At 45.0% G+C, this 21,437-nt stretch overlaps 1 protein-coding gene across 4 annotated transcripts in view; it reads right to left on the reverse strand.

Moving 5' to 3' along the window:
* IL6ST (interleukin 6 cytokine family signal transducer) overlaps window positions 1-21,437 on the reverse strand; it is a 612,349-nt gene that overhangs the window by 340,760 nt on the left and 250,152 nt on the right. For all 4 annotated transcript variants that reach the window (XM_069627291.1, XM_069627294.1, XM_069627293.1 and 1 more), the window contains one exon: window positions 12,320-12,399. In XM_069627291.1, coding sequence (XP_069483392.1) covers window positions 12,320-12,399 — 80 coding nt within the window. The remainder of the gene's footprint in view (window positions 1-12,319; window positions 12,400-21,437) is intronic.

Raw genomic sequence — 21,437 nt, forward strand, 5'->3', positions numbered from 1 at the left:
CCAAAACCCATAATAAGGTGAGGAAAGGTCCGGGGAGATGCTACGGGCATATGGGTTGTTGGGAGGTTCTTACCCCAGTTGCCCAGTCTTGAACATTGCCCACCTGTTTTCCAGGCAGAACTTCTCCACTGATTATACCTGGGAGCGGCTGAGAAGGGTACCAGAGTCCCCACAGCTGGGTGGCGTCCCCGTGGATACCAGGTGAGCGTAACACCTACATAACATAGGCAGACGCCTCTACAAGGCGTCTGCCTTTCCATGCGGACGTCCTGGCTTAAAAGTGATTACAAAAATCGTACTCTCCGAAGAATAAAGACCAATGCAATTGCCCGGGGTGTTAAAGTTTTGGCTGAACGCAGGAAGATTAGATTTCTGTGATCCGTTAAAACTGTTACCCTGTGTCAGGCTCCAAGAAGGTAGTGTCGCCACTTCTCAAACACTGCCTTGATCGTCCAAAAGTACCCTGTCAGAAAACGAGTAGTTTCCCTTTGCTCTCTGGGACAACAACGCTCTCCTAAGGCAACATCTGAAGCAACTGCCTCTACAAAAAACAATTGTTCCACATCAGGATGCAGCAAAACAGGTCCAGTGGTGAAGCTCTCCTTCAGAAAATGAAAAGCTTCCTCTGCTTCACCTCCCCACAGAAAGTTCACCAATCAAGTAATGGGCGTCACTACCTGTGAAAAATCCTAAATCTGCAAATCCGATAAAACTTTAGACGTCATTGATGTTGGTTGGTGATGGCCACTCCAGAACCGCCTTGATCTTACTGGTATCCATTTCCAATCCTGCCAGAGGAATCACAAAGCCCTGGAACTCCACTCGAGATGTATGAAATTCACTCTTTACCAGCTTTGCAAACAGGCGATTCTCTTGAAATTTTACCAAGACCTTTCGAACATGTTCTTTGTGTTGACTCTCATCCTTGGAGAAGATTAAGATGCCATCAATGTAGACTATCATGAAGATATCTAGATATTCGTAAAGGACCTCACTGATAAAAAACTGAAATGCTGTTGTAGCGTTGCAAAGGCCGAACGGCATCACCTAGTATTCAAATAATCCAAAAGAAGTTTGAAAAGCTGTCTTACACTCATCTCCCTCTCTAATCCTCACAAGTTGAGCCCCTCTAAGATCTAATTTAGCGAAAAAATTGGTGCCTTGTATCTGGTCCAGCATAACAAAAATCAATGGTAGAGGATATTGATTCTTTACAGTGATCTTGCTAAGGGCTCTATAATCAATGCAAGTTCTTAAGGTTTTATCCTTCTTCGGCATGAAAAATAAGGGAGACGGGAGACGCGGTTGGTGACTGCAAATGGCGAATTAAACCTTCGGCTAGATTTGACTGCAGATGCTCCTTCAGGTGCTTGTTCTCACTTTCTGTTAAGGCGTAAATTCTGCCACAGGTAATGGGTGCCCCACATTCCAGGCTGATTTTGCAGTCGTATGGACGATGTGGTAGTAACTCACTTGTCTCCTGCTCGCTGAAAACATCCTCAAAACCTTGATAACTCATACAAAAATCACACAATCGTACCCACCGCATGTTCCTCCATAGCAACACCTACCAACTGTTTTCCAAGGCTCACCTTCGCAACCCTACCTTCCTCAAAAACATCCACAGTACATTGTACCCGACAGAATTCCGATCTTAACTCTACCGTTCTCTTAGCCCAATCTATCTGGGGGTTGTGTAAAGTCACCCAGGGCATTCCCAAAATAATTTTCAGCTGAGGCGCATCAATTAATTTAAACATAATTTTCTCCCAGTGCCCTTCAGAGATTCTCAATCCCAACTAGTCTGTGGTTTGTGCGATTGGACCCGGTGCGAGTTGTGTCGCATCACCTGCTCTGACCCGTTCTGGAATTTCCTTTGTTACTACTGGTACACCTAAACGGGCTGTCAACGTTCTATCCATACAGTTTCCTGTTGCACCAGAATCTAAAACACAGGGACCCCTAGATATCAGTTTACCATTTCAATGCAAGGATACGTACAACGTAATATGTGGCACAGACATCTGAATCTTATTTGACACCAACTGACCCCTTCTGGTGGAAGCAGGAAATCTTCAAGGTGCTTAAGGACATTTGCCTACAAAATGACTGCTATCCCCACGGTACAAACAGAGCTGCCTCCTCTCCTCTTTACTAAGGGGTGTTCTGAACTGACTCGCGCCCCAGACTTCTAGTTTCCTGGGCCCTGTTTTCCCCTTGGGATGCTCACTCCTAACCCAGGTTCTACTCTCTGGAAGGAACCTTCTTTCTAAATGTCTTTCAGACAACCTTGCGTCTAGGTCTCTCCACAATTGCTGTCAGGGCATCCTTTAACTCCTATCAAAGGCATCTATAGAAAAGAGGACTTCTCCGGCCAACCACTTTCCAAAACCAAAGCCCTAAACTGGGTTGTATATGTAGTCAGGTCTCTACTCCCCTGCTTCAGTACTAACAATTCGCCGTTTACAATTTGGGTCATGGTACGATCAAACCTTTTGCTTAAAACTCAGTTTTGAATAACCTCCAACTCTCAACGCGTCTCCACCCACCAAGGGAACGGACCGAGGTGCCACCTCCCCTGACAAATAGGACATTAAGAAGGCCATTTTCGAGGCCTCATTTGGAAATTACTCTGGTCTACACATGTAATGCAGTTCACACTGCATTAAGAATTACATTTGCGTTGGTCTCCTGAGAAACGTTCAAGTGGAGCCAAGTGTGTTGTAACTAATGATATTTCTGCTGAAATACTAACCCTCCTCTCAACTTATCTCTCCTTTCCTGACTGTTAGGCAAAGTTTGAATGCAGTACCCTCTGTGAACACTACAAACAACTCTGACTACAGGTATAGGAAACCAAACCTTTGGTACAAGTGTGTACTACAGAGTTTTGGTCATGTGTTGAGCAGCCAGGCTGATCTCAAGAGGGGTCAATATGAGCTGTCGTGGAGTTAGAGATTTACAGTTAAAGGTATTCAAATAAACTCTTACACCCAAGGTTTCTTGAATAAACCATTATTAATTTACCAGTCAGTTAGACTAAGACTTCTTCAGAAGGGAGCAATATAATAGTAACACTCAAATACATCTCATGAAATGCACACTCTTAATATCTCTAAATCAGTACATACCCTTTTGGGATGGCCCATAGATACTACCTACACCCTGAGGCGACTTCAATTGCTAGGGTGCTGGGGACATTAATGTATCACTGTTGCATTTAGAACCATATACTAATAAATCAAAAGGAAAAGATTAGTTAGCACATACAAGAGACCACAATTATTCTTAAGCAGGCAAATACTTTTGGATCCCTCCAGAAAGGGTCATTCAGTACAAAAGGCTAAGCCAAAGTCAAGGGGCAAATGTCTTATAAAGGATGAAGCACTTCTGGTAGGTAAATGGAAAAGTCTTTGCACAATGTTTTAGAAGTCTTTGGAGAAAAGAAGAATCAAATGTAGGGCCACAAGCGGATTAGACTTGTAAGTAGTAGAAGGTGCAAGCACTCTACAGCAACAGGTAAATTACCTCAGACTTTGTACAGTACCTTTAAAGATGAGGAAAAGATGCAGCAGATGACTCCTGTTCAGCTCTGCAGGTCTCACTGTTTTTGGGCCTCAGTGGTGGGGACAAGAGGGAGGACGTCGGGGGACTCCTGCAATGGACTGGGACGGTCAAAACTCACAACTGGCAAACTTTCAGTGGCTGTTCAGTATTTCAGCTCCTTGCGTCTACGCAAATAGCAACACTGCGGATCCTGGCTGTCAAGGACTTTCGTTGCTTCTGGGGTCCCGCACTCTGAGGGGGCTCAGGCTCAGTCAGTCCTGCTTCCTGTGAGTACAGAGGATCTTCCTGGACAGCTTAAAAGCAACGCACACAGTTGGGTGTTCCTCTCCCTGGCTATACGGTTTCCAGCAGAAACTCTGGAAATTCAACCAGCTCCAAGATGGATGTCCAGGTGGCTTACTTTGAATTTGATTGGTCCCACCAACTCAAGGGGAGAAGTCGTCCTTGCAGGGGCTTCTCTGTCGATGCAAACTTGGCATTTCGGCACTGAAGCAGGGTTTCACTGGGCAAACCAACAGTCCAGGAGTTGCAGCAGGTGTCCTCTTCAAGTTCTTCTTTGGTTCCTTCGTCCAGTGGTAGACTGCCTTCCAAGCCAAAAGACTTGCCTTTTATTCAGTTCTCTCCCTTACATTCCAGCCGAGCTGTCAGTCACCCAGCAGGGTGGCTGGCCTTGCTGGACGGGCAGCCGGCCAATTACCAGAGTGCATTTGGGTCTCCTAGGAGACTAAGCACAAGGAGTTGCACCTGCCTCACTTCCTGCCTACCCCAGACACCCTGGAGCCAGAGGCAGGCTTCACTCGTGAATCCCGGCAAAGGCAAAGCGAACAATGGGATGGTTTGGCACGCAGAGTAAATCTCAAGAAGGACCTTTCCACAAAGAAAGGGCAAAAAAAGAAGACGACGACCAGACCATTTTGACAAAAATGGCACCCTTGGGTGCTTTACTGTAACTGCGAACACAGCCCGCGTTAAATGCACACCATGGTAGTTAAAACGAAACCACTGCCACCAGCTATTCGGTGAGGAAAGGGTAACATAAAAATGGTACATGAGAAGCTAGAAAAAGGGGATACTAGGTAACCCCGCCAGCACCCTTTTTTAAGATGTGTGTACTGGGTCTAGAAAGTTAAATTTAAGTGAAGTCAATTTCACTTTACTGCTCTGGGAAACAGTAGTTTATCCCAGAGAAGGTATTCAAACCTTTGGGAAATCTGAAAGACTTCTCTGTGCCACTGCACTGAAAGTGCTGTGTGACGCAATGTAACAGATGATGCCTATGGAGTTCGTCAGACTCCATAACCAGAAGAAACAGTGTACAAAATCACACTGAAATACATGAGAGTGGGAAAAAGGGTCACACACAAAAATCAAGTCCTCAAAATACAGCAAAGTTGCTGGGGGTCTCTAAGGTGGAGGGAATTCGCAAATTGCTGAAAATTCTCCCTAACAGTGACCCTCCAATATCCAGCTCCGGATAAAACACAAGTGGGGATCCCCTCCAGGACTCCACCTTGCTGCCAAAAAGATGGACACCATCAAAAGGCATGTTGAGAAGCCGGGACTGAACATCAGGAGCAAACCCCGACTTCCGCAACCACGCAAACCTGCGCATCACGGTGCTCGCCGCCATGGACTGGCTGACACAGTCTGCCACATCCAGACCAGACTGAATGGATTCACACATGGCATCTTTGCAATCTGAACAAGGGCAAGAAAACCATCCCATTACTCCCCTTCGGGAATATGTTCAGCCGCCAAAGATACAATTTCACAGAGTGCGAGTGAATCCTGCCAGGGCACAAACGGAGTTGGCTGCCTTAAAAGCCATACCCCCAGATGAAAACACTTTCTTCACCCAACCGTCAAAGCGTTCGTCGTCCCTATCCGGAGGAATGGTAGGGTACGCAGCCTGCTTTGCGGGGGCCGTAGCCGCCTGCACCACCAAACTCTCTGGAGCGGGGTGCGTATGCAAGTAGCAGGGGTCGTCACTGGCTGGACAGTATTTTTTCAGTAGCGACTTATTCACTGCCGGGAGACTATCCGGAGCAGTCCAAGCCGCTGCCACCCTTCTTTGTAAGGCCATATGAAATGGCAGCACCGGATCAGTGGGTGGACCTTGGTCCAAAATATCTGTCAGGTCATCCGGCAGAAAATCCACCGGAGGAGCAGACCACCCAAAGTACTCCGTCACCCTCGACATGAGACGCCTGTACGACGACTCGGCGTGTGTAGCAGGCTCAGGCCTGCCAAACTCAACCTCCGGAGAGGTGTCCAGACCACTGGCGTCATGTAAGGATTGACGCAGGTCTTCCATCTGGCTATGACCCGATAACCAGTCATCAGGAACCTCAGGAGGAACAAATCCCTCCACATCTGACCCTTCATCCACCTCTGAGATGTAACCCAAATGCTGAAATAAATCCCTGGATGAGGGTACAGAAAAAGGCTTAAACACAGGCCTCACTGATTTACTCAGGGCCTTCCTCGGAGTGTCCACCGTCCTACAGGGCACCTCCGACAAAGCCTCCTCAAAAGGCGTCGAGGGCGCCAACGACTTCGACAACGGCTTCGAAGCCGGAACCCAAGCGTGTCCTTTGACGGCCTCGGTGACTTCCTCGGAGGCGGAGCCTTGAGAGAGTCCCTCGATGGACATGGCGCCGATACCTTCTTAGAAGGCCTCACAGGCTCCAACGGTCTCAAGGGTGTCGAGGACCTTTTCCGATCGGAACCTCGACGCCTCCCAATTGTGTCGACCGCCCAAACCCAAAGGCGTGCGAGCGGTGGCCCTAGCGCGTTCCTTTCCGGCTTCTCTGGAAGGCACGAACGGAACAGTGCCCTGCGATTCGAAATCACCATCTCCTTGAGAAATGCGTTCCATTCCACCGGAGATGAATGCTTGTTGGGACAAGCTACCCGCCGTCTGGCGGAGTCCTCAGACGAGGACGGTCAAGGCGCCCGGTGACGGCGCTTCCGCGAATGCCTAGAAGAGGCAAATGAATGGCGGGAACCACCCCGAGACCCCCTGGACTTACGCCGATGCAGTGAGTCGCCCCTCGAATCGTCGGTCGAAAGCCCAGCGGATTTCGACTTAGAGGGTTTGGAAACCCTACCAACAGGCAATTTCTCCCGCTCCCGCAAGGCCTTAGACGTCAAGGACTGGCATTCATCGCAGTCATCGGTGGCGTTGCTCTCGTCGAGGCACTAAAGACAGATGACGTGCGGGTCTGTCAGGGACATCTTGGAACTGCAGTCCCGACACTTCTTAAAGCCCGACTGCGAGATAGAAGAAGACGAAGACATATTTTCACAATAGCCAAGTTAGAAGAACAGATTCAACAGGAGAAGAACCGAGGCATGCAGAGATTCTGAAGCGAACACGTTCGCGGAAAAAATGGAACTGAGGCTACGGGCGTCGAACGTCCTACATATAACATCCGGTGACGTCGGCCGTCGTCGGAGGTCCTCGAAGGGGCGTATCTATGTAATCGAAGCAGAAAGATTTTCCGAAGCAGCACAGCTGTGGTGATTACCGTCAAAGATGTGGAATACGTCGGAGGACACAATCCCCTGGAAAATGCAATACTTCTTACTCTTTATATGTGCTTGTTTTTATCCTTTGGCTCTGCAGTTTGTTTATAACAAATGTATGATATTTTCTCTGTGCTGATTGCTGCTTTGACAGTTTTAACGCTGAAATAAATTCCCAGCGCTGAACGGCTAACTTCCGCCTCTGTACTGAATGCTGCCTTGACAGGGTCCAACAATGTTTTATTTACAAGGACTGTGCGGCTGGTTGTCTCCATGCAGATTGCTGCCTTGACAGTTTAAGCTATTTATATTTTAGAAAACCGAGTGGCTGGTCACTTCACTACCTCTTAATCTCTCAAGCCGCTCCTACACTTCGGGCACTGAACGCAACTCAGATCGCTTCTTCCTCGACTCTGCATCAGCGTGCATTGCTGGAAATATAATTAGCCTCATCTGTCCCTTGCACGGCTTCTACAAAAAGATGCGTTCTGCTCGCCCACAGCTGATCTGCTAGAACTGCGCTGTCTTATTTCCTATGCACTCCAAGAGACCTTAGCCTTCAATTACGCTCAAGTGGCGCATGCAAGGTCCCTTACTCTAATTTGATAAGTGTTCTCAGGCTCCTCAAGGGTAGCACCATAACATCTGCAATATCCCCACATCCCCCTCCAAGGAGCAGATGCCTAATTTGACACCGAACAGCATGCAGGGCACAGAACAAAATGCTTGCAACAGTACCTTTTCCTTTGATGACTGAGCGCTCACTCTGGCACCCATCACTCCAACACATTCCAGGATCATACGACTGCTCAGGTAAGTGACCTGTTTGCCACTAGGTCCTTTGTGATTGTATTGCCACTATATTTCCTCTGTAGAAGGGAACTTCGCTAACTAAACACTAGAGGCTAGGACAGTCTCAGTATCTCTCCCAAACCATTTTCTGTGCCAGTGAGCAGGTGTGTTGCTCCAGTTGCCAAAAGGAACTTAAAAGTGGCCACACTGTGAAATGCTGCTACAACAGCTTAACTCCATTGGGCAGAAACTGCAAGGTGGCCCCGCTGGGACATCTGATCCAGTGGCCAAATAACTAAGGTTGCCCCGCTGGGAAATATGCTCCAATGGCCAAATAACTGCAAGGTGGCCCCACTGGCAAGTGCTGCTTCATTCCAAATGACCTTCATGGAGCTTACAGGGGGCACTCGCACCATAACATTCCATCAGGCATTCTCTCAGGCAAGTATTCATGCAGGGCCAAAGCAGGGAGCACAAGACACAACAAAATGCTGACTTGAGAACCTACCCAGGGGTCCTGGGGTAGGCGACTATTCTTGACAATCACCCTCATAGGCCCTCTGGTGAGGAGTCTAGATTCTTTAGCAGAAAGTTTTTACCGCATTTCCCATACACTTTACTTAAGGGTTCTTCTGCTCCATTGATTCCTGCTCTGGGGACCTTGGTTCGTCCTTTGACCACAGAAAACTTCTTTGGTGTCTTTTCTTTCCTTCTCTAGGGTTATTTGTTGTGGATCCACAAGAGGTTCAGTGAGCTCTGAATCAAGTATTATAATTTTGATACTTACCTGTGATTATTAATCCATATTTAAGTCATGCTATGCATGGAACTGTAATTTTAACATTGTAGCTGGTCTTGTTGCTCCCGTAATTTATTACCACTAAATGGTAAGGTCTAGTGTAAGTGTCCAGAGAATTACACACAAGATGGACATTCTAGCTGACTTAGTGAGCCCCCCACTACTTTTTGGTGGAGTATTGGATTTTTGTCTGACTTTAATAAGTGAGTTGGAGCCCTTTTTCCTCACTCATTCTTTTCTGTGACTCCAAGAACCGTTTTTGGTTTCTCTTGATGGAGTCTGCTTTCCTCCATCGTTTTATGGCATCTGTATTTTACTATTGCAACACACAGCACCTTCTCTGCAGTATTGCTGGAGGATCCTTAAGCTTCCCTCTTTGGTTTTCTTTTACATTCTTGTGATAACATACTGTTACCAGGATAGAGGGATATTTTTATCCTACCTATGTTTTTCTTTTGTGAGATCAGCACACCATTGGAGTGCTGAGGGGACACATTGAATCCTTGTTCTCACTTCTCCTGCAACTTACCAGTTACAGTGGCAAGTCTGAGTAACTGATGGCAGTGGATATGGTCTAACTGCTTTTGTGGATGTTACACGCAGGCCGCTGTCGCAGGAGCGTATGGGTCACTACTGACCTAAAATGGTGCCCGACTTTTATTGCCATCTCTGCTAACCTGGGTGGGGGAAGTCCTGCTCACTCCTTTGTTTTCAATGGGCTCCCATTGAGAAGCCCACCCAGAGGTGCCAGTATGTCTGGGAGGACAGGAAGCTGCGAGGACACAAACTCCTCAGGTCTTTGTCCTACAGTATTGAAGGTATACCTCCCAAAGGACAATCTCGAGATATTAAACAGTGGAGAGCACAGAAAGAGGCCTTTTGGATTAACAAACTTGACTCGCTGTCACCTAATGGGATGAATGAGGAGTTCGACCTCAGCTGTTTCCTTTGATGCTCGAGTAACCGGATCATGATTTGTTTTGGGGTTAATAATATGTAATATGTCAGAACGTACTATGACATTGAGTTATTTGACATTTTCTGATATGCCAACACGACTAGTGTAGTTATCTTATCTTCATGATAAGCATTATGGCTAATGCGAACAATAAGGAATTGTACATTTACTTTGCACATCTCTGGAGAAACTTTGCTTAAATGTCTTTTTTCCTCTTTCTTCCTTTTTTAAGTGATCTCGCACATATGGGTAACTCATATTATAGCACCCAGGACATTAGCAGCCTTGATCTGTCCCCTATTCTTCTTTACTTCCAACATAGAGTGTCTACGCATCTGAACAGGGAACTATATATTTTATGCTTAGTCTCACCTGTGCCGGTCCCCTCTGTGGCCATCGGTTTTGGGATAGTATAGGCGCAATTCTTATGATTGTCATTGCAATGTTTTATCTTTATCTTGTTTTTTTATTTTTTCATATCTTTAATTATGTAAATTTTTTCATATAATTTACATCCTGAAGTGGCATGATTTAATCAGACAGTATAGACTAATTGAGTATATCCTACAGCTGACACTAAGCGCATACTATACGATGTACGGTGTATGAATAACCCAAGCCGGTAGCCTTTCAAATATGGCCGCCGACGGTTCGCGGTATCCGCGGCTTTACACGTTGCTTGGGCAACATGTAACATAGTGAATAACACCATGGCGACGGCAAACGCATCCTAGTGGCGTCTTCTGCCGATTTACTTTCTCCCTGCACTCGGGTAAGGCGCGTCGAGCAGCATGACCGAGTACTGTGGTGCTCGTAAGAGTCTGGAGCTTATTTGTAAATATATTACTTTTTCACGTTGCTAACCGCGTTGCATGTCTCTTCCAGATAAGAGTCTGCACGCGCTCAGAAACGCCGTTCAGGAATCTTTTGCTTTGGAGATTTGGGTAGAGATTTACAGCCCATACTGTATCCACGGCAAGGTTAGTGTAGGTAATTTTTCAATATTACATGGTGTTAATAAGGAGGAAGAGTATGTGGCATTCTTGTGGTCATTTTTTCTACCTTTTTCTTCTCTTGCTGTGATCCTGCAATCGGTCATCACGCACATATCATGGGATTATACATATGTACTCTCTATTTCTATTTTTATTTTTTCTCCACTGGCATGTGTTGAAATTCTTATGCACCCTCTTTTGTAAAAAATATCTTTTCTCCTGGTATATGCTGGTACCCTTGTTGTTCATCCCAAATTGTGTGATTGAACTTGTGCATTCATGCCACCATTTTGGCCATGATGTACCCATACCCGGCATACTGAAAAACCTCAAAAATCACAAACAAAATGATGTACATGTTGATGGCTTTATTTACTTGCTCTATTATGATTTATGTGGATTTGCTTCATGATTGTTGTATATTTAACCAACTAATTTTGCTTATATGATTGTGGGTTACCCAACAGATTCGATTGCTCAACTTTTTTGGCATTCGGATCTGATTAAGTTTGAGAAAGAGCTGGCCCTGACGAAGGAATATAGTTCCGAAATGCATTGGCCAATTGTTTGAGCTCACCCTGCGCATCTGCTTTTTTTTTTAAAGATGTACAGTTAATGATGTTGAAGATAAAAATTGAAAATTAAACTATCGTACTTTGCAGTAAACTAATGGAAGTTTGTCACCTTTTGTTTGAACTACATTGAATCTATACACCACGAGTGGGGTTTGGGAGTGCAGCCCGCACCGCTGGTTTAACGGCCTTGGTCCATACCCACTTTGTCCTCCAGTATGTCTTGTTTGATCCAGTTCTGACTGGGTGCCTGGCTGTCCGCTTGGGGCAGCCACCACCCACAGTTGAATGTTGCACGCATGCTGATTGGCTGGGTTCCTGCATAAAGGGTAAGGGTCTTGATGCTGCAGCCAGAGTCAACCACTGGGAGATCCATTCTGAAGAAGAAAGAAGAGGACGTCTGCAGCTACCTTCAGCGACCGTCAAAGCAGACTGAGTGGCCGCTGCTGCTCCAACCCTTGCTACTGTGCGATAGGGAAGACGTCCTCCCTTGGACTGATGGGCCTAGCCAGTCTTGAAACCAGCTACAGTTTGAGCCATCCCATGAAGTGCTGCGACATTCCAGGCCTGCAATACCAGAATACTCTGGGACTTCTGGCACTGCTACAGTGCATCAACTCGTCAAGCGTGGTTTCCGGCTGCAAACTTGTGGGCATCTGTCTGAGCCTACAGAGACGCCATCCTGATTGTAGAAGTCCTCTCTGAAGAGTCACAGTGACAACCGCTGCTGTTACAAAGCCTATGTCAAGCCTCCACAACCAAGTGCCACGAAGATCACCTGCTGGCCGCTCCTGTGACCGAGTCTGATAGTCTGCTCACACCAAATGTTCCTCCTCCAAAAAGCAAGGCCATAGACTGGTAAGGAGAAGGCAAAAACCAGATAGCATGATTGCGGTATACAAAGCAAACAGTGCATCGAACTACTGCTGTATCCTTACACAAATCCAAAAGCCCACACTACACAGGAATAGATGTATACAAGTAGAAAACAATGTAAACAATTCTTTTCCAAATATATGCTACATTTGCCTGGATAAATGCACATTCATGGGCACATTAGTGAGAAAGGTGGAAGAGAGGCCAAACATAACCAAATGATGCAAATTACCTTCCATGTTAGACGAACATGCCTTTTTCCTTCCGATTTAAAGTAGAACTCGCGCCATAATGATGGTCCTTTGGCTGGTTCTAAAAAAAAAAGAAAATCTATTTATGTGTCCTTTTGGGATTGCTAGCAGCTCCCTAAATGTTACCCATGTTCAACTGAGAATGCCAATTAGCGATGCACATTTTTTTTTAATGTGGATTTCATTAAAGTCGAAATGTAGGTACTGCGTTAGATAGAACAGATATAACAAATGTAAACATTTAAATTCCAACCCAGACTAGTTACTAGTCCCCACTTGGACAAATCACTTCTAAAAATTCAAAGTCACTCTCTTTACCCTAGGAAACGTGCAAACATTTCATTATGTTAGAAGTTTGGCAACGCATCCGGAGAATAGAGACTGTCTCTGGAAAACACCAACACATGTAATCACATGAAGTTATGCAAGTTCCATCTGAGAATGATAATTTAATTGTTGGGCAGAACAGATCAGAAGATAATCTCTTTGAATTTGATCAGTTTATCCAGTAACATTGTGTTCTAGAAACTAAAGTATGTAAATTAAGGAACAACAAGATGCTCAAACTAATGGAAAATGAAGTGGACCATGAGGAAGGAACATTCTGATCTTTCATAGTGTTTTAAAACTACGTGCATGCACATACTTAAAAATGTTGATCATACATTTCTTGTTGGAAAAATTCAGGGCTGTATTCAAGAATCTCAAATCCTGCTGGAAAACTTTTTGTATGCATGCAATTCAGTATTCTGACTCTAGAACATGTTAAATATTGACAAAATACTGTTGACATGTGAAACTATAGACCTTTACATTTTTAGGGCATTTGCAGATTTGAGCTATTAGAATTCCAACATAAAGTGTTAAGCCAGAGTTCCTATTTTAGGGATTGCAGGGCCGCCTTTTGGGCCCCTCAACCTTTTTCTTTTTCCCACCTGTCTTTTTGGTTCCTGAATATCTTTTTGGTGGCCAGAGGGACTTCTCCTGAAGTGCCCCTGCCATTATGTCCCTTCCTAGTTTGGGCTATGAGTTGTGCTTAAGCGTCAACTATAATTCGAAAATACTGCATTGGAGTACAGGTAGGAGGGAGATGACAAGTGAGGTGGCACACATAGCTCTTCGGTGTTTGGTTATATGTCCACCAATTGACTGCACCCGAATGCTAATCCCTATAACCATTCCCAATGCCCTTACAGCTGCGAATGGCTACTGGAGTAATAAAAAGGTCTTAACCAAGAGTGCATTTAGGCACTTTATTCAGGTCTGTTCCATGCAGTTCTGTTAAAAACAAACAATGACAAAGCCAATAGTTTTGGCTTGAGGTATTGGATAGACATATGCCAAGCACTGCCTTCATATGCCCAGGTATTCACTATTTTACAGCTATATTATGGCCACTAGCAAATGATTATCCCATGCCTACACAAAAGTTCAAACCGTTGGCTGTGCCAATGCTGGTTACCCATAATAAAAAGGCATATGGTATAGTGTCACAACCAAGGTGCCCAATCCCACAGGTGCCACCCAGCCACTCATTTTCTGCCCCAGAAGGATTGTTTCACTAATTTGGTTTTCAGAAAACGGTTGGTGGAGGCTGCGTTTTGCGCTACCAATAAAACATTTTTTTTTTTTTTTAAATGGTATCAGCCATTTTACTGCATTGGTATTGCAAATGACCTTTTTGGTAGCTATTGGGGTTCCAATTAGTTATTTTCAATCCTGCTCCCGGCTTCCCTTTATCTAGGAAGCCACAATATAGGCTCAAAATGCTTGTTCTAACCACGTGGGCTCTTTGTGAGCCCATCATGGGAGCCCCCATATTGGTTCTCACTGTTTCAGGCTAGTTTAGGTCCATGGACAGGCCCCCTCACTTCCAGTAGGGATGCCTTTGGCCGAGTGGCACTTCATACCCAACCAGTATTATAGGTCATCTGAGCCTCCGCCCCAACCCCTTTTTGAGATTGGCTGGCTGGCTTTTGGGCAAGCACCTTTCACAGGGGTATTTAGGTTCTCCCCTGCCCCTCAACTCACTCGGTTACCCATGTGTTCCTGGAACTTGAAGGTGACAGGTCTGCTGCAGGAGGTTTCCAAGTGAGTGCTGGTACGGCCATTTTTGAAACCCTCATCTGGCAATGCATGGTAAATACAAAGGCTTGGCCTTATCGCAGTTTGGGTTTTTTGTTGCCAGAAGCCTAGTCTGCATTTCATGGAGACTGCCGGTGATTCACCATGTTTGTTGGAGAAGCCACCCACTTTGGAACCATTTCTTGTCTGTTTTCACCACGGTATACCGCTGTTTACTGATGGGATTGTCTGCATGGCTATAGGGTGCTGCAGGAGTCAAGAGGTGCTGCGATATCACTGCACTGGATCTTCAGTTTAGGACATTCAATGGTGACACGAGCCATTGTCTCAGTCGGGCTGCCTTTCTTTTGTTTTCGCCCTGCTGCTGGGAGCCGCTTGTTCAGGTGCACCCTTGTTCATGGGATCTTCCACTCTTGGATTGATGTTGATGTCCTAGAAAGAACCTCTGTTTATCTCCGGTCTTGCTTGGATCACGGTTGGTTCAGCATGCCAAGGCCTGGGGAAGGAGATCATGAATACCGCACCCGTGGAGGAGAGGAGTTTACTTGCCAAATAGTTTCGCTTCAATGGGGCCATTTCCACCAAACCCACTGGCATGACCTTGGGTCTTAGGAAGGGGATTATTCATTGCATTCATTGTGGGCGTTTGCCTGGACTGAGGTAGTGATTCCTGGAAGAAGAGTTCTAACCATGATTCCCTGAAGACTTGCATTGGGAGGGCTCCAGTCCTGCAACTTCTCCTCTGGGGTTCATGTTCCGACCTATTGAATCCTTATGTGGGACTTGTGGAATTCACCCCTTCTCCCCAAGAGGGAGCCTACTTCTGTGAGGCTAGGGTGGTGAGCCCACTCTGCAATACCCTCCCTAGGGGTAGGGGCAAGTGGAACCTCACCGGAAGAGACTTCCCCTTACGGGACAAGGCCTCCCGTTTCCAGGAGGTACTCCCTAGACGACATGCAAAGTAGCAGCTTTTAACCTTCCAGATAGCATCTGTGAAAAGAAGGCCAATATGTGTTATTGCCAACATGAAATTGAAAATCTCCTTTAAGCTCCAGACGAAGAAGAGGACGTGTGGCGGAGAAGAGTCCACAACTGAAAGCGAAAAAAAGAACAGCTACTTGCGCAGGCGATGCTCGACAGTTACGTCAATGTAGAAAGGGGAGGAGCCCGAGGAAATAAACAGCCTGCAAATTTCAAAGGGAAACATGCAAACTACAGAGCAGCAGAGGCGAGATATGCCATAGTTGTAGAAGATTGAGAGGTGACAGGCGTGCTACCGTCGGTAGCAAGAAGTCAGCAAGCTGAATTCCAGACGCATGGCGTACCGAAGCAAAGCAGGAGAAAGAAGCAGAGCTTGATAACACAACCACAGGGAGCTTGTGGTGGACAAGAGGTCCTGAAAGATGCCGAAACCATTCTGCCACGGCAGATTCCAGATAAGCCAGTAGCAGAGAGAACAGAATGCCATCCACAACTAACGAAGAGTGGAGAAGTAGGCGAGAAGACCCGAGATTAAGGAAAGGAAGCCGATCCTGAACAAACGAGAACCCTGGTGACATTAACCCCAAACACTAAAGGTTAACAGGGATAACTGGAGAAACAGGGAGGGTATGAAAATCATAATTGGAATGTTCATACTAGTCAAGAGAAAGAAAACATAACGAGAGTGAAAGTCATTATTGGAATACTTGTCACACTCCAGAGAAAACATACGACTAAAAGGTGAATCGCTATGGAGTGCTCATACTCGCAGTCCACAGAGAGAAAACATAAGATTAATAAGAAGCATTGTTGGAATACTACTAGTAGTCACAGTCTAGAGAGGAGTGTTGTACAGCCAGTACAAAGAGAAATGAAAGAAATGCTTGAGTATGACCCAATTGATGATAATTCATATCAAGAAAGAATAAGTGAAAAAAAGAACAGGTTATAAAAGAGAAACCTGAGAACAAGTGGAAATTTGTAAAGCACCCACCCCCCTGTCCCCTGACCAAGAGAAGAGTGTTAGGGAGACTTATCATTTTTATGCTTCATCCCCTCTCCTAGTGATACACCCAGCAATTTTAGCTTGACTTCTGGACCTGTTTCGGACCTCTTGACTGACTGTAGCCTTTCCTCACTCATTCATTCATTCTTCTGGACTCTTGTCTTTTGTATTTTACCTGTAATATGGAGTCTATTTTTACTTTACAGCTCTTAAAGTCATCTGTATGTATTATTTCAGCATGCAGCTCCTTATGGGCAGTGTTGCTGGGGACCCTTTGGGTTCTGCTTTGAGATTCTTTTCTTTATCCTAGAGTACCTACAGTTCTTAAGGAGAGATACTAAGTATCTCTCCCAAAACTTTATAGTCTGAGATATTGGCACACACTACCTTATGTGGAGTGCCAAGGGGATACCTAGTATCCCCTTCTTGAGGCTCCTGTGACTTTTTAGTCACATAAACAACCTCCTAGTTATGGCTGGTGGCAGTGGATGTGTTCTACCAACTATTGTGTGATTTTTCTAAAGGCTTGGTAGTGCACAATAGGGGCACCCAAGTACCAACTTGCAACCTCCCTTCTTTTTTCGCCATTACTAGCTTTGTTCTTGGTAAACCCTTCTACCAACCCTTAGGTGTTCCTGCCTAGGCTCCAGAGTGTCTGGGCAGGCAGGAAGTGGGGGGAGGAGTTTTGCACCACCCTAACCTTTGTCTGCCATAGCGCCTGAATCGAACCACCTCCACTGGGGGCCTCGGGGTCCTGATTGGACAGCCAAACGGCCCGTTCTATAAATTGCTGAGAGAAATTGCAAAGAAGTGTGTGCTCGAACTGTATAAAAGGTGAGGCTCCTGGAGTACAAAGATGGTCGACCACTGGAAGCTTAAGTAACCGAGGAAGACGGCCAGAGAAGCCTGCAGACCATTTGCAACACAGTGAAGCGACAACTGCTGCCCCGACTGTTTTTCTGGCGACAGGAACTCCTAAGAGGCCGACGCCTTCCTTTGGACTGGTGGGACCAACCAGTCCAAAGACTAACTTTGATTTGAGCCATCTCCCAAGGTCCTGCAAGTTTCCAGAGCTGCAGAACCCAATACCAGGAGACTTGCTGCTCATTTCGAGTGCATCATTGTGGAAAGGCCTAATCCGTCCAAAAATTTGCTGACCCCTCAAAGAAATGCCACAGATCTGATCCAACTCGCCCAGAACCCCTCAGAGTGTCGGACTGCAGGAAGCAAAAAAGATTGAGGAGGCAAAAAAATTGCATCTTTTGTTGGTGCTGCAGAAAAGGTGCCAAAACCGCAGTGACCAAAGAAGTTGCTGAAAGCGGTGCCAGAGAGCCTCCCTCGAGACTGCTGCTGAGAGATCCCCGTCCATTGTCCTGTCTTCAGTCATTAGACCAAGGAATCCGGAGGTAGGGTCCAGAGTTGCAACATGGCGGAGCATCCACCACACAAAGGTTGGGTTCTAACCTAAGGTACTGTGGAGAAATGTGCATTGCTTGCCTGATCCCAGTAAATCCCTCCAGACCATTGGGGTGCACATAGAAGTGTCCAGGACAAACCCCCCTCTTATCTCCGTCTCAAGCTGCTGCTCATGTACCTTTCAAGTCCTTTGACAGGGTCTCCAACGTTGGTTAAGCCTTGTTGCATCTTCCTTCCTAAAGACTAGAATGTATCCACATGAACTTTTGATTTCTACAACTTTGCAAGACTAAGTCGCTACGAACTGCCTTTTAGCTAGGTGACTTTAAAAGACTTGCTGGTCTGCGAAACTGGCTCTAGAACCTGATGCTCTGCTACAATAACACTAATCAACAGTTATTTTCCCCAAAAACCACTATCTTGTATGTGTATGCAACCTAAATACAATTACTGTATTACCGATAGAACTGTCAAACGCCTGTAACAATTGCATACGTTCAGCAATTACCAACTAAGAAGTGACCCTTTGACAGGATTGAAAAGTATACCTATGTGTGCTGGTTTATTCTGCTAAGTATTTAAACAGTGACTCTTGTGTACATAAAACAAAAAATCTATATTTTAATATAAATGTATGTGCAAGTGTTTCTTTGATGTTTATTACTGACTGGCTTCAGTTTACTTGCCTACAGCTCACATCTTTCTCAAGAGAAGCCCGACTGCTCTGCCACTCTACCAAGGTCCTTGAGTAGTACAGACTGATACTAAGAGTTGGGGATCTACAAACCACTGGGACAGCTTACTAACTCCAACCTCCAAGTGGGACATTAGGAAAACTCCCCTAACAAAGAAGGAAAAGGAAATTCAAAGACCAAACTATTCAAGATGCTAAGCAATAACAAGAAAAAGATATGTTTATTGAGAATTCTCAGAAATGTGCCAATTCCTCTGTACCATAGAGACCCACAGCACTTTTACTCAGAAAAGGACACTAACAGGAGGCATCCATCTCAAACGAAGAATAATGATGAAGAAATATTTGACTTTGCGATTCCAAAGGTTTGGCTAAAGCCATTAGCAAACACTTATCATATGTCCTTCAGTAGAAGCGTAATTTTGGCTCACATCAAAAAAATGTCAAATCTCGATCTACTATCGATGAAGGATATAGAGTTTGTGAGATTTCCTAAACACTCGAAACTCTTTTTTAGTAGAAATTGGCCTCACCTAGAGAAAGGCACAAACTGCGATTTTGAACACTTCAAGCGAATTAGAACAACACATATTAAACGTTTTTTCCACACTACCCATAGAAGTCAATCAGGGAAATAGCTCAACCATTGGTGTCTATAAGGTGGATTCTCCGGTGAGAGGGGCAAGCCGGGAGGAGGTTGGGGCCAAGGAAAGGAGAAATGACATTCTACAAACCAAGCATGAAAATGCATTGCGTCTCCTCCCAGAAATTCTGACTCAAGTACTTCAGAGTCTGGGTGTTCGGCCTCTTTAGACATAAGGATTTTCGTTTGATAAGCTGGAACACGCTGGGTGCAAGTTCCTTTAAACGTGCTAAGGATGAGTATACTCGTCCTTTTTACATAGACTTCAATAATAGCCTGGCACTTAAGGGGTTAAAGCCCAAACGATAAGAGAACACCTATCTGAGAAAAACAACATTCTTTTTCAGGAAAGGTTGCTTGTCAACCCTATAGAGATTGAAGGCTTTACAATACACTAAGTGATTTCAACCCGGCACTCCACCTAAGTCAATGCCTAGCATGTGATGCACAGCTGGAACCCTTATTTATTTATGTTTATAAGTTCTTTTATTTCTGAATGATGTACCCTTATATCACGCCCCTCTTTGAATCCCACCGATCTCACTGAACCAGGAAGCAGGCTGTTTTGCAAAGTTAAAAAGATTTATTTTATGAATTTGCACTATAATATATATATATATATATATATATATATATATATATATATATATATATATCACACTAATATTTATACAAGGATCACCAATGGGGTGATGTTACAATCAACAATCTCTTTAATCAGAAAGAGTATGGATAGGAAGGAAAATAATGCAGCATAGATTAATACTTTGCATTTGACTGAACCCACACAATGCCACTCTTTCTCCCTGCTCACTACTCAATCCCCCCAATATGCAAGATAAAGAGATGGAAGGAGAGAAAACAGGTTTCAGGAATACACACTCAACAAATACAGTTTCAATCCCAATTTCCCCCAGCAAACTCAGAGAAACAGGGATGATTGCAAACAGGTCAAAATGCTTTTGAATGTGGCTTTGAATGAATGGTTAAAAACACAGAAAATGGATTTAATTCACTAAATTGGATTCAAAACTAGTGGGAGCCGCTTTGTATCGTTTCAGACGAACACTAGCAATGATGGTAACTAGCAGGTTGAAAACTGAATTCTGAGGTCGGATGCAAAGAACAGCTGTTTTACACGTGATGAAATTGAGCCAAACGAAAAATTTGCGGCAAACTTTTCCGCGCACGAGAAGCACTAGTGCGGAAAAACTATAATGAGTTTCTAGCATGCACGGTACGGAAGTTATGAAGGTTTTAGTAGAGGTCGGTTTTTCTCAGAAAAAGTCAAGATTTTCACATGAAAGATGCGCTTTTGAATGCACAACTGAGATTTTCTTTACACTAGGGAGTCTATGAAGATACCAGATAACCAACGGTACAGCCACCAGATCAGTGACGTGTCTGTCTGGCTTTTGCCCGCCGAGACACTTGTCTTTCTTCAGAAAATATATTAGCGCAAAGATATTATTATCACTACCATTACCAAAGGACTATGGGAATGAAAGAAAGATTCAGGAAAGACAAAAGATTTTCTACAATGCAGTTCTGGATGATGGCATTGGTTTGGATAGGATTACTTATGATATGGACAATTCTATGCTATAGATACTCACTACTACTGTTTGGAATGGACCCGTCAGAGATCTGGTCAAAGATTTCTGGACTGGAATTCTGCTAGCCCACCGGACAGGATTCAGGGCGCTCGGATTCTGCCTCAGTACGCTGCACGGCACTCTGGACTGGATCGGACGGGTTGGTTCTGGTTCACAGCTATCTGGGCACAGCTCTGCTCTACTGGTTTGGATCTCTGGATTCTAGCAAGAGTTCTTGGCAAGAAAGCAGAAACAGCACAGCCAGGCTGTTCTTTTGGTGCCCCTTGAAGGTCTGGGGTAAAATCAGGTTTCAGGATTTTAAAAGGCCAAGCTGAGAAGGGTTCAGCTTTGAATTGGGCCTCTCTGCTTTCAAAGTTCTGGATTCTTGTATATGGGTTTCTCCTGCAGAGTGCTTCGCCAGCAATCAGTTGATGGGTGAATCTGTGCGTCTTTCTAGGTCCTATGCAGTCTCTATTTATGTATTTCCCAAAGGGATGGGTAGGCTGAATTATACTAGGCACACCTTCTAGGAATCCTATTGGTTAGGGTCGGTCCTCTCCCCTGATTTGAGAAGGAAATCTGGTGCCATGATGATGCTGTATTTTACAATCGAGGGAGACCCTCCCCTTTGTTTCTGCACAGTAAATCTATTTTTCATACAAGGCATATTTACAATATT

This window comes from Ambystoma mexicanum, chromosome 6p (genome assembly GCF_040938575.1).
Source record: "Ambystoma mexicanum isolate Mex_15411 chromosome 6p, UKY_AmexF1_1, whole genome shotgun sequence".
Classification (NCBI taxonomy): domain Eukaryota; kingdom Metazoa; phylum Chordata; class Amphibia; order Caudata; family Ambystomatidae; genus Ambystoma; species Ambystoma mexicanum.